The 14,785-nt window shown below is 38.0% G+C and overlaps 1 protein-coding gene across 1 annotated transcript in view; it reads left to right on the forward strand.

Moving 5' to 3' along the window:
- Positions 1–14,785, forward strand: part of CPED1 (cadherin like and PC-esterase domain containing 1) — a 154,828-nt gene that overhangs the window by 27,016 nt on the left and 113,027 nt on the right. The window contains exons 4-5 of the mRNA XM_026067055.1: positions 7,892–7,998; positions 10,149–10,224. Of these exons, the coding sequence (XP_025922840.1) occupies positions 7,892–7,998; positions 10,149–10,224 (183 nt within the window). The remainder of the gene's footprint in view (positions 1–7,891; positions 7,999–10,148; positions 10,225–14,785) is intronic.

The following is a 14,785-nucleotide window of genomic DNA, read 5'->3' on the forward strand; positions in this document are numbered from 1 at the left end:
TTTTCTTAAATACTGCAATACCCTTCTGCCCAAATCAGACTAATCAGACTTTTGAATGTACTGTAGATACTTTTATTTCCAGTATTCTATTCATTCTTTGGTTGCACAGAAAAAGTGTGGATGTGGTTTAATAATATTGCAATTATTTTGTGCATTACCTTTTGATGTTTTATTGACAACCAGTTATCCACAGATTGAAAAACGCTTCTTTAAATCATTTGCTGCAGGTTTGCAAATGCCCTCATGGTTGTTTCTTATAATAGGGTAATTTGTTGATTACAGAAAGGATTGTTAATATATTATGTGAATGAATGTGATATAAATGGAGAAAGATTGATTGTCCTGTCTCTTCACCTTTCTTGAATTTATGTCTGCAGCTGATTTCTTTTGCTTCTTTTAGAGAAAATCATCTGCCTTGTACTAGCAATTAGCCCAGTGAGGCAGACTTGGTGAACTTGTTAGGTAGGTCCCAGGCAGTTTTGTAGTCTGAGACCAGATGGAAAAAGAAAAACATCTTTTCCAAATTTGAGAAGAGTTCTGGAAGAAATTGGTAACCCTTGGCTTGCTACATTCATATTGTTTACTTGTGTACTTTTAAAATTTCTGCTTTGGATTAACAAGAAAGGCAAGCTTGCAGCCTGGACCTTCCTAATATAAGGAAACAATAATAAAATAACTTTCTCCTTTTTTTTTTTTTTTAATAGGAGAGTAGAAGCACTGTGCCTCCCTGTTTGAAGTTAGATCTAACAAAACTCTGCAGTATTTGCAGAAGGGGTACAAAATAGTAAAGCAATACACTGCCTTTACGGGTGAGACGCTGTGTTAGGACCTTGAATGGCTATTTCATTCCCTAAAGCTGAACTCAGATGTGACTTTGCATTAATTCCTGAGCACAGGGCAACATTTTGTGCTAAGCTGATGAGGGACAGAGGAGCTGTTCTGGGAGTTAGACTGCTTCCAGTTGCTTCATGCCATCTTCTCCTCCACAAAGAATGCTTCCCTTGGCACTTCAGATCCTCATAGTTATAGGGCAGCTGAGCCAAAATAAAACCCTGATCATCCTCAAGAGGGGTGAATAGTGAGTGTCCCCAGGATTCCTGCAGCCCTTCCCTGGCAGCCAAGAGGCTCTTCCTCATTTACATAGGCATACAGAGTATTTTGTGAATGAATTGACTGTGTACAACAATCTCAGCCTCATATATTGGGTGGGTTTTTTTACACTTAAAATACTTCACTATAACATATGTGCCGAAAGATTTCCCTAGTTTGACTAGTTAAACAGGTGGTTACTGGTCTGGACTGTGTGTTATGGAAGAGTACAGTCAGTCTCAACAAGTCATATGGAGCATGCTGGGAAAAAGAGCAAGAAGTTTGCACATGGATAGATGAGCAGCTGCCATCCAGAATAGTAGAGAAAATAATCAAAAACCTCACCATCTTTTCCTAGACTATTTTCCTTTAGCACAGTGATCAGTTCTTCATTGTTGTGGCAGTGAATTCAAATTGCTGATAACTGTCAACTATCAAGAGCCACATTACAAGAAAACTACTTGAAAAAGTAGAATACCTCAAATAAGCACTTCTTTAAGGGGAAAATTACAGAATCACAGAATCACAGAGTCGCTGAGGTTGGAAGGGACCTCTGGAGATCATCTAGTCCAACCCCCCTGCTCAAGCAGGGTCACCTAGAGCACATTGCACAGGATTGCATCCAGGCGCGTTTTGAATATCTCCAGAGAAGGAGACTCCACAACTTCTCTGGGCAACCTGTTCCAGTGCTTTGTCACCTTCACAGTGAAGAAGTATTTCTTCATGTTCAGATGGAACTGTCTGTGTTTCAGTTTGTGCCCGTTGCCTCGCGTCCTGTCGCTGGGCACCACTGAAAAGAGTCTGGCTCCATCCTCTCGACACCCTCCCTTCAGATACTTGTACACATTGATAAGATCTCCTCTCAGCCTTGAGATCGAAATTCCTGCACACCTATGTGTGAGACATTCCTCTAGGGAAAACCTTACAAATGAAACAGTGATATTAACAATATTTAAAAGGGTGGATTGTTAACAAAGAGAAAGTATTCAGTCCAACAACAAATGGCACTCTAATCTGTACACAAGTGCGACAGCCAAGCTGCCATAACCAGAAATAGGTTTCAAATGATATTTTTCCTTGGAGCATTATCAGTGAAGCTCAGATCAGCAGAGGTGTAGAATTCTCACATCCCCAAAAAACATTTCAGAGCCTTATGCTGCTGCCCTGTGAGATGCTGGTAGGCAAAAAATCCAACCCAGAGTCTGAAGCCAAGCAAAGAGGCAGTAGTTGTCTTTCAGCAGCCATCTCCTGGTAGCTCTTTCATGCTTACTCTTGAGGAGCAAGCTATCAGCTCCCTGTAAATTGACCATGTTGCAGGGCTGAAGCCTGCTCCTCAGGCTCAGTCTTGTTTTAAGTGAAATAGTTGGATCTGAGCACAAGCAGCTACCTCCAGAAATATGTGCCTCCTCACCAAACTCAATTTAATCTGTGCTCCCTCTATTATCCTGCTTTAGCACAGGGTTTTGACGTTTTACCCTACAGACTTTGAGGAGCCATGACACAATAGGGTAAAACTTACATTCATGATAAATTTATTTACAGATCAGGATTTCCATATGCCCAAAATGTATTTGAATAAAGTTTACTATGTCAGAGTGTGGAAGAATACTTGTATATGAAAACCTTCACTTCATGTCCCAAGCAGTTCAGAGTTGCCTGGAAATATGTTTCAAGAAGAGCTGAAGGGGATTTCTTTAAAAAAAATATGTTATTATCTCTCTGAATTTGGACTTATACAAATAAATCTCCCTTGACAGGGATTCTATAGCCTCCTGAAGTAACTTATTCCAGTACTTTCCAGTTGGAAAATTTTCTTTAAATATTCTTCGCTGCAAATCAAAATGTTGACTTTGTATCCTAACTCCAGTGATCAAAAAAACAACCCAATTGATTTTGGATGGGTAAAAGTTTATTCTTCAGCAGAATGATCTCCTATCACCCTAACTTCATTTTGGAGAAAGGAAATAAAAAAAAAAATCAAAATTCTTTTGATCTTTATTCATAGTTCAAGTGTTCCAAAGACCATGTCATTCTTGTAATCCTCTACTGAAGCTATGTTTTCCAAAAGTGGGTACAGTATTACTGGTGAGGTATGACCAGCACCAACTGGAGTAGAATGATTACTTCCTGTTTCTTGTATACAACACTCATATTCATGTTTGGTTGCAGCTCTGGATGTCTGCAAGGTTATGATTATAATGAAAAAATCCTTTTTCTTCAGAATACTGCGCGGCACGGAATAAATTTAAACTGCAATACCAGTGGGGGAAATTCAGCAGTTTCAGTCCCAATAAATCTTTTCCAACAACTCAAAAGTTATTTCTCTTTTTTGCAATGGTATTATACTGTTGATTCATGTGCAGTTTATGAACCTGGTACTTTTCTGCAGTATTGTTCTGCAGTACTGTCCATTTGTATCTGTCCATCTGACTTCTCCTTCCAAATTATGGCAATTTGAACTTGTCTTGAATTTCCTCAGGTTGAATTTGGATAATTTATCAAAAATATTTTGAAGTCTGATCATGTCGTCCGACGTGCTTACATTTCCTCTCAGCTTAGTGTCTTTTGCTACTAATAACTATACTTTCTATTCCATCACTCAATTTATTAATGAAAAATTGAGCAGAACTGAATGTACAGTGAGGAATCCTTTGAGATTCTACTCAAAAAAAAAATCTGCTCTGATAATGTAGAGTTGATTTTTCAGATAGCTGTGCACTCACATTATAGTTGTTACATGGAAACAGTGTCAAAAGACTTAGTAAAGTAAAACTGTTTCATCATGACTGTTTCCCCTTTGTCCACTAAGTCAGTTACTCTGTCAGAAGAAATTAGACTGGTTTGACATGATGTGTTCTTGACAAATAAGTGCTGGCTGTTCCTTATCACCTTACTGTACTCTAGTGCTTATAAATTGATCATTTTAATGTTGATGGTGCAAGAGGGTGCAAAATTGCAACTTGCCTAGAAATTAAAATAAAAATAAAGCTGACCAGCATTTTAATTTTCCAGAATGAATGAAGTACAGAAAGATATTAGCATAAACAAATTAAGATTCTATTAGATTTTCAGACTTCTTTCATTTAAAAAATCAGGATGGTGACACTAACACTGAAAAAAGAAAATTCTAGTTATGCTATTGAAATGAAACTTTCTCATTCAATTCAATATAATAGTATTTTTCTGTGTATGCACATAAGAGATTAAAAACTCCATAGAGTTGCATACTTAGCACATATCTAACAGGTTTCCTGCAAAATCCAGCTTCCAATGCCATAATTTATGAGGATAACGTGATAATTTCAAAGTCAGGAACAAGATTACTTCATTTTAGAAATCTGTTTTCCCTTCCAAAATTCTTGAAGTTGATCCATGCAACATTTTTGCTTTAAGCATAAAAACCTACTAAATCCTACAGCCCTTTGTTTGTTTCTGTTCAGTTTGATTTATGATATCAGAAAACAAAAAACTCTCTGTAGAATATTTTTATAGCAAATTTAAATGTTTTGGTTGGTCTCTGCATTGCTATTTCCATCGTTGGTAAAAACAAGTTTGTTTTTCTCCTTAGATTGCTATCTTTTAAATTATTTTTCCCCATTAACCATTTTGATTATTCCAAGTATCAAGAGTAAAAGCCAATGAAAACACTGGAATTGAGATTAAAATTATAATTTGTACATTATATCAATAAAAGTTTCTTTTCAATTGAGGGTTATTTCTGTTTGAATTGTATAGTATGTACTTTGACTCTCTCTGAATGAAAGTAATTCAAGGTGGTCACAATAGATTGTTATCTTGGAATATGCCATACTACTGTTCCTCAGAATATCCACTCAGGCTGATATTCTCAGATATACATGAGATGCACATCTCAGGTACATAACCACTTTACAGAATGGGACTGCAAGGCAGGGCTACAAGACATCTACATTTGCCTACTGCAACTTTTAATTTTCCATTTTGACCATTAAGTTGCACTGAGTGTGCTGTCGCTTCTGTTGAGAATTCAGGTTTATTATGGTCTTACTACATTTGTTACTGAGCTGTAGCCTGAAAATTTCTAGGCTCAGTGTATACTTGAATGTCACAAGGTTAGCTACATGAACTGATGCTGCAGGTTTTACACTAATCAGTGCATGTGTTCAAATCTGCCTCCATAGGCCGGATCTACATTTGACTTTTCCTGTGTCTGATGAAAGTCTGAGGAGAGCCTGATCTCTTAGTGATATAACCCAGCTTTGCAGAGGCCTCTCACATAGATAGTTATATCAGCAAAATGGCACTCTCACTAGAATCATTTGTGTCACACAGGAGGAGCTGAGGAGGAAAGAGCTGGCAAAAGATAGACAAAAATATCATACTTCTAGCATAGTCTGTATCTGCACCAGAATCACTTTGTGGATTCTGTGGATGAACGTTCCTTGTGTAGGCAAGGCCTACACCATTAATGGCCTGAACCAAAAAATCTTGGCTTGAAAATTTACTCAGTGAGAGGCTGAACAGAAAATTGCAATTTGCCATTGCAAGTTGCCACTCTTCTGCTTGTCCACTGCAAATGTAAAGTAATACAAGGCAGCAAAGACCATCTCCCTGAGGTGGGTCTTCATATTGTTCTGCTGGTCTACTACTACTACATGCTGAGCTCCATTGATCTACCTGAATAAGGCACACAGAATTTCACTAAGCACAGACAAAGCCCTTTATGTGGTAAAAAGTTTACAAAAAATTATTAGTAGTATTGCTTTAAATTATTCAGAAATGAAATGTCTATTTTAATGTTCCAATTCAAATATCCTCTCAAAGCCCACTTCTGGTGTGAAGGCTGCAGGAAATTAGCATTTAGATCATGATTAGGAGAAGGAGTAATGTGGTCATTATTAATTAATTTAATTAATTTAATTAATGTTTCCACATTAATCATCTCTAAAAGCTTTTTGAAACATCAAGTTTATCCATATAGCTGTCTTATTACTGTTACTTTTGTTCTTCCTTTTTTGTGCATTGTTCTAACTCACACATTGTATCTTGCTTTACTTTGGATGTAATCTCTGTGAAAGGGATCTTCTTGTGTGTTAAAATACAGTGCCTGATGCCTTGGGATCCTTTGCTTGGGTAATGTGGGTAATGTAAGTTATTAACACTGTCAATCTTTTGCACCAAAATGAAGTGTTTCCTCATTTTTTTTTAATGTTATATTTACTTGTTATGTATGGCCTTTATATCTACCTGCAGTTTTTTGTTTGTTTGTTTCATAAAGGAGCATATAGTGAGTCTGCCTTGCTTAAATTTTTTATGCCTTAATGAAATTTTATACAGTAATACTGGTTCTTATAATATAAAACTGAAGAATTCTTTACAGTAGAGGATAGAATATAATTGAAAATTTATCTCTAGCTTTTTGTAGCACTGCTTATAAACATTAAAAAGGTGCTAGTTATTTTCATAATCCTGAATCTATTCTGCACATTCCATTCATTACTGTGCTTAATGCAAATTGAGTGTTAAATCTCCTTAAGTGAAATCCTCAGCCTGCCTTGTGTTTGGGACTGGGATCAGTATGGGAAAGAATTACATTTTGGAGATGGAAATCAGCCAAAATAATATCTCTGTGGCTGTCAGTGGGACCAAATTTAGGGGGTAATCTTATAAAATTAAAGGTGCCACAGATGGGTAGCATAGAAATGAAATAAAATGTATGTAATCTTTCCAACCTTGGAGAAAAAGAACCAACCAACCAATCACTGTGATAGCTACCCTGAAGAGAGTTATGACTAAATGCTATACCCTGACTTAGATGCTTTACAGCTTCTCTGGCTGCCCTTTCTGTTTGGCAGTTTTTATTTCTAACTGGCACCCCATCACTGAAATGATTTTCCATTTATCGAATCTATTTATGGTGTCTTGAACAGATAGATACAGTGATTCTGTTAATTGTTTTGGAAATGCCACCGTCTCTAACTCATCCAGATCACTAAGGCTGTGTTCAGAAGAAAACGAGTGACTGCCTCAGGTAGCTGACCAAACTAGTTTGAAGCTACACTGGGCATCACATTCAGCAGTATGGGCAAACTCCTAGACCTATTTGTATCTTCTAATCCATAATGGTGTTTTCATCGGTGCAACTTAGTTTTGGCTCTTCTTCAAATAGTCACCTCTGACTCCAGTGTTACTTGTTTCCTGATAATAGAATCCCATGATCTCACATGTCAGCTTCCCCCCAAAAAAGAATTAGTGACTATGAATATAGTTGTTTTCTCATTACAACTTGATTTCCACATGTTCACTGGTTCTAGATGTTGGCAATCCAGTGTCTAATATTTAGGAAGCAGCTACACCCAAATTCAGGCTAAGAATTACTTCCTGTAAAATTTGCTTCTCAATAACAGAAAAGAGCTCAGAAGATTACGCTGCATATTGTGCATGTGTGCTGCAAAAGCATGTGCTGAAGAGTTCAGAAAAAAGAACAGACTAAAGCAGGATCGTGTTATTCAACTTTTTCATCTCTAAATCCTATTATGTCAGGCCAGACTCCAGATGACTCGACATCAATAGGCATCAGTAAATGCCACAGGTGTAATAGGAGGTGCCAGCTGTGAAAAACCTAAGTATATATCCAAAACTTGAACTGTGGTACTGAATATACTAGGATGTCTTTTGTTCCCTCTGCCACCTGTGTAGCTGTTGATGTATTTAAACCCCCAACAGGTTGCTGTTCCACAGAACTTGGCTCTAATCATTTTCTGTTCAAACAGGAATTGCATGATATTTTCTTTCTCAGTATGCTTCTTTTCTTTTCTGGCAGGTGACTTGAGCCCTTGGGATCTTCTGATTTGCTTGTCTTCCAGAAAAACTGATGGTGGTAGCTGCTTTCGAATAGATGACTTGCATCATCTAGAGTTATTCCAGAAGGTACACGATTATTTGTTATCCTTTGTGGGAATGAGGGGACAGGTCTATGCCAAATTTTCAGCACTCACTCACACAAAAAAAAAGAGTATCTGAGGATGATTTTACAGTGCAGCAACATGGTTTAACAACTATAAAAAGTTTTGTCAAGTTTCAGATCTACTGAAAAATACTTATCACATATTAACATTTAATTCTTCTTTATATCACATCCAGAGATCAAGAGTAATTTTTTTGTGGATGTAGTCTGATATTTTGGATGTAAATATTTCAATGTAAACATTGAAAATTGTTACAACTAAGTGTCACATTTCACTCTTCTCCAACTTGAACTTTTGCTTCTGTGCAAAGCCTTTTGCTTCTGGCCACCCTCAAACAGCAGGCCACACAGAAAAAGGGCCTACAAAAGTCAAAGGAAATTTAAACAAGTATCCCATTGGAAAAAGAAAATTTAGAAATGGGGGGAAAAATGCATGCACTGTTTCCAAATAATAGCTTTTGGCAGAAGATGAAGCTGGACTAATTCAGGCTTCACATCTTATATTATTGTTGAGTTTCATCTAATGTATTTACTCCATTGTAAACATAATTCAGGCACCTCTTCAAGCAGTGACAGTGCTCCTACACTTGATAATGTGGAGCTGGACTGATGTCCTCACCCAGGGCCTTCACAGGAGTTACTTGGGCTCTGCTCTGGCACAACAATCTGCTTATTCACTGTCCAAAGCATCAGTGGTGCCAATATTTACTTGTATTTTCAGGATTGCTTTTCTTCACTTGAGTATGTTGTGGGCACAGTTTAGATTACTTAGATATGCACATATCTAAATAAGAAGCTGACTTGGTGGTGAAAATATGTATGACTTGTTTAAACTGAGGTCTGTCTTTGTTTGAAAACATGTGACCAAACTATGGATACAGTTTGGCTCATATTTCAAATAATTATAACATATATATTATATATATATTATTGAAAAATATACGTGTATATATATATATTTTATAACATATATATAATTATTGCAAGACCCAAAATACAGTCTCTGATCTGTAGGCTTGGGAGAAACACAGGCGCTTTTAAAAGGGATGTAGTTCAGCTACAAAGCATATTCATGGGGATTCAAAAGAACCCTGAATGTCCACAGTACCCAGAGCTAGGAGCATATTGGAGTCCCCTGGGGCAGGATACCATACCTCAGTGCATACAAAATGAAATTTTTACAGCAGTTCCAACTTGCTAAAAATATAGATACTTTGGTTGCAGGTGGGTTCAGATAATAAAGCATCCCAGGCTTCTGCAAACCATTTGTTTCTCATTCTACTGATTAATATTGTATCCGAGTTTCTAATAATATGCAAGGTAATAATCCTTGCAGCACTCTGCAATGTCCAGAAGTTTCATACATGGATAACGGAGACATAAGGTGATCAAAGGGGTTGTCCAGGTTCCCTCAGGAAGTCTACAGCACAGCAGGGGCTTAAACCAGGTGGCTTTAAATATTGGACTGCTGTCTGTTTAAATACTGGAATACTGTCTGCTGGCATGCCCATACCACAGTGCAGCACCATTCTTTGTAGTAGAGTCTGGATATGGTTTAGTTATGTTAGCTTACCATTGTGCCCAAGCACAGAAATTCAAGAGGCAGAGCTTATTAACTCAGGTACGTACCCAAGCTAAGGTGATGAAGCTTGATGAAGCTGTGTGGAACTGCAGACAGCCTGACTGCTCCTGCAGTGCGTTCCTCTCCGCTGCCCCTCCCCAGGCTATCACAGGCAGCATGGGGTTGCTCTGGGCTCACCCACCACTGCAGACATGCCCCGTGTGCTAATCCCATGCAGTGAGAGATAGTGATTGGTAACCGGCAGGGCATGGGGAAGTTGCACAAACTAAGCGGAGCAGAGAAGGGATGAGGAGAGGAGAGGCATAAGTCTGAAACTTTGTTGTGTGATTGCTATGGAGGAAGAATTTATATTTTAAATTCATTATCCCACATTGCTGGGATGGAAAAGTTGTAATTCCCTACTGACTCTGACACAAGTTTTTTACATGAGGTGTCTCTTCCTGATGAATTAATCACTAAACCATTGAAGGCTCCAGTAGAAAGAACAGTTTTCAAAATGAAATTTCTAAAGCTTCTCTTTTTTATGTACAGATAAACCTACTTCCAGAAATTCAGCATTTCCTTTGCAGAAAAGAAGGATTATGTGAGATAACAAAAACCTTTTCAGGTAACTTTCTAATTTCTTCAAATCTGCATACATAGTGAAGGTCTTTTAGTAGTCTTAATATGAAGTCTTTGACATAAGACAGTCAGGCTCATACTTCCTGTGTATTTTTAGTCATGAGTGCATAGAAAAAAGTAAAAATGGAACAAGAGGTCCATTTCAGACACTTTTGAATGTAATTTACAGTTATGCAGTATATATTTTCAGGTTAAAACATTGCATTATTTAGCCATTGCATACTGTAGAAATAATTTAGACTGTTAGTGTCTTACTTTTGGACTATCTTATGTTAGTATTCGTGTTTACACTACAGAGCCCTGTGTTCAATGTAATATGTTTGTTCAGCTTTACAAAAATGTTGTGGCATGGAGAAGGAGTAGGAGTTGGAGTTTGGTTCCCATCCAGACATAATTTATTGATAAAAAGCCTTTGTATATTAAGATCATCCACCAGAAAAGTTTAAAGGTTATGGGCCAGTTGCCAGAGAATTCTAATTTACTATGGGTGAGATTCAGCTTTGAACAGAAACTGGACAAAACTCTTGTGCACTGTATTACGTCTGTTTAAACTGCAGAGAGACTCATTCTGATCCCACTTACACCACTAAATATCCAGCATCAGTGCTGTTTTTGATTTATTATCTAACTTCACTATATAAACTTGGCTTATAAGAAATCCTTGTTTATAATAATGCGATAACAAAACCCCAACATTTATTACTTTAGTTTTTAGCCATGTTAGGAAGGTTGTTTGGTCTGATTTTCTTTCTTTTTTTTCCCCGCCTTTTATATATATGCTATATTTATCACATAAGGGTAGGATTCATCACATCTTGTTTAACCGTTTAGAAGTTAGATATCTAGTCAGACTGCCTTTCCTTAAAGTCAGTGGAGAGAGAGGGGCATCTTCAAAGAATGATTCATTTTGTTCTAAATTATGGGTTTGAAATAAGTTGGGTTGAATTACCCTCTGGAGGTACTAATTATCCAATTACCTCTCACCACAGACAGTAAATGGTCCCTAGACAAGTAGCTTAGATTGAATGCTTGGCTTTTAGATGCTTGGCTAAAGTTGAAATGGTTCCTAACCTGAGCATACTGAATTTTCCCTTTTAGTATTTTTTACTGTTTCCTTTAAAGACTGATCAATATTTAAAACCTATGTGAAGTGTTCTCCATAAAGAACTGTGTATTGAGACTCAGTTTAAATTGGACATTTTGTATTCTCCTGATGCAATAAATTGTCAATACTGATCATAAGGAACATGCAGTATAATGAACATTTATCTGGGTCCTGTGAGAGTTCTTTATCATTAAGTCGTAGTATACTATGTAAGTAATATATTGCGTTTTGATTGAGTTCATAAGTATGTCTTCAGTGATGCCTAGTGCCTTGATTCCCTTGCACTGAAATGTGAATTAGAAAGTATTCTGATATAGTACCAGTTTCAGACAAACCTGAACAGATTTCTAAAAATTTCAAGGACTTCAGGAATTGCTAGTTCCTATTCATGTTGTAACAGGCTGCCTTTGAAACACACTGGTTTGCCCTGCTACTTGGAGAAAAGCCAATTGCAATAGTTTTTCTTATTTTACTACCACAAAACCACAAACACAAGGGGCACTCACCACACACAGAGCTTTCCCCTTAAGATATGCACGTTTCATGGATGTCCATAAACTGTGGTACAAGCCACTCTGTGTATGTGGTACATCAAGCTGTCCAGTAGTTGCTCCTCTTTATGTAAAGGCAATTTGTAAACATCTTATTCCACTTTTATGTTATTACTGTTTTCCCAGACAAGGGAAAAGCCTTCATGACTGATGCTGAAATCCCCTTGAAATCAAGGTTGTTATGTGTGCTCAGCACTAGGGGTCTGAGGTTCCTATTCACTCCGTAAAGGAGGATTAGTATAGTCTGCTGAAGCACAGACAAATATCAGAGGTCCCTCTCCTTTCAGTATTCAGTAAATAAGGTCTTTGAACAAAATTAGCAGCAGTGTTTTAAAGTAAAAACAAATCCATCTCTTAAATCTAGGTGTCTCTGCATCAATGTGTGCTCTAGGGGTAGAGGTAGTAATTTAAATACAGGGGTTCATGCCACTTGAAACTCTCCAGGGAATCCAGGACAGCCAGTGGGATGGGCAGATTTGGCAAAGACCCCATGTCCTTCTGAACCACCAGCTGGAGGCTCAGAGGGATATCCTACGGTATCTTAGATGGCAATAGATGCCTGTGTGCGGGTAGCTGAATCTAACAGTTGGTATCTAAGCTCCCATAATTAACAGAGGTCCAGTATAGAGTTAGCAAAGTCCAAAGAGTATTTAGTTCACCAGCCAATACCAGCATAGTTTAGGGTTAGCTGATATTGCTCTCTAGACTACACTGACTGTATCAGCTAGATCTCCATTAACTATAATAGGAACTTAGATCCTGGCACACACAGAATAGTCTTTGTATAGACATCAAAGTGCAAGTGTCTTAATCCAGAGCTTAATCCTATTCAGCATCACTGTATATGTGATATCTAATTTACTATGGTTGAAATTAACCCATAGGAGGTGAAATTACAAACAAAAGGTGAAATCATTTGATTTCAGTGTAGTGGTCAAGAAGAAAAAAGGCATAAATTAAAGCAAACTTTAAATAGATATTCTGCATCTCCTCCCATCCATCAGACATAGCCAGCTCTTTCCACTTCTTTCTTTTGCTTGCATCCTCTGACAGATCTCTCTGCCCAACAACAGCAAAGCTGCTGATTATTAGGATTTGTCTGATTTTCAATTTTAAAATTATTTGGGGAAAAAACAGTTTTCATCAATATTTCCTCCACATGAGAGATCATTTCTTTTCATATCAGTGGTACATTTTCGCTCCTGTCTCTTTGAGTCCATGGGGATACTCTCCAGTTCCTGTTGAAGAGGATCAGTTGGTTTGTTATTACTGGGTTTGTCATTTAGTCAGCCTCCCAAGGAGTCAAGCAATTTGCTGAGCAAGAGAAGACACCAGGTTGCTGCTCTAAGAATTATATCATCTAATTAAAGACACACTAAGTCATAGAAAGGAATACCAGGGAGCAAGACTGAGAGGATGGGATTACTGGATTTACAGTGGGTATGATTATGTTGGTATTGATAAGTAGTGGGTGCTAGGGTAAACTCTTTAAACACGTTATTCTATCTGTTGATATTGCTAGACCAGAATTTTTTGTTTTGAAACAGTTGAGCTGTTTGTTTTATATAAGAGAATATGCCCCCTTCCCTTATGCCTATTATGTCAATATGGCTGCTGTGAAGAGAATGAGTTGTGGAGAATATTAGGTCTGTGCTTGTTTCTTTGTTTCAGCTCTTTAATGGAAAATCTTTTTGCCAGACTGAAAATTCAGACTGATTCTTTGCGTATGGGAAAAGGTTATGGACTTATCAGTGATGATTCCTTTTTAAGGGGCAGGAGAGAAGCTAGGGAGAGAAAAAGGACAGGAAAGACAGACTGGAGGATAATGAGTTTAGGGTAGCAAAAAAGAGTGTGTGTGGATAGATTGGATGCGATAGGAGAATGAAAGAGAGGAAAGCAGTTGCTGGCAAATGGACACACATGGCAGTGGGCTTGTCATGAGGCATAAAAATGATAGTGGATCTTAAAATTCAGTATGGAAGAGAATGATAAATGCATGCTGCTCAGTCTGAAAAGATTAGTTTCACTCCTGCTTTGGCAGTGCTTTTGGGACAGGAGTTTCTAACCGGGTGCCTGTTGCCTGCGCCTTGTCATTTTATGGGGTTTAGACCACATGGAGGTTCTGGCATGGAGGTTGAATGACCAAGAAAAGCTCCTGGCATTTATTGCCCAGGTCAGTAGAGCTGCAGCTGTTGCCGGAACCTGTGAATCAAATTTTCCTGCAAATAACCCAAATCTAGAAGCTCTCTGAGGTTGAAGAATGACTGGCAAAAGGATTTCAGGTGCTTAGACTCACTGCCCCACCGCAGGTAGGGTCAGGACTAGGCTTGGATGGAACTACTCTGTCTCCTCAGTGATGGAGAGGATGAAGGTCCACAAAGTGAAGAGAATCCCAATAGCCTGTACTCAGTTTAGTGCACAGGAAAGACATCCTGATATATGCACAGCAAGCATTGTCTTTCACAGGTTTTGCCCAGGAAAATAGTGGGAATGCATACAGCATTGAAACAGTCTGCCTGATTTTCCTGTTCCCTAAGCAACCTGAACTAGTCTGTATTTCTGCATAAGGATTTGTCTTGCTTCTATGCCAGGGCCCAGCCTGTGCCATTCATGGCTGTTCTTCTTTGCCCATCCAAATCAGTGATTCTTTTTAAAGTAATACTTTTGCTTTATGCCTCCCTTATGCCTCCCTTATGGATTTCTCTTTATTAGTGTCATTAGTCACGTGCTTTATTAGTGTCTACAAATCCTGCATGCTCACTTGCTAGCCTGTGGGGTTGGCTAACAGTGTTTATCACATGGATGGATTTGAGGTAGACACAATCCTAATGAAAATGGTTGGGCAGGAAAGCAAGGAGATGTACACAGTACAGCTGTGTGACTGTGATCTC

Source organism: Apteryx rowi, unplaced genomic scaffold (genome assembly GCF_003343035.1).
Source record: "Apteryx rowi isolate R43461 unplaced genomic scaffold, aptRow1 scaffold_252, whole genome shotgun sequence".
Taxonomy (NCBI): domain Eukaryota; kingdom Metazoa; phylum Chordata; class Aves; order Apterygiformes; family Apterygidae; genus Apteryx; species Apteryx rowi.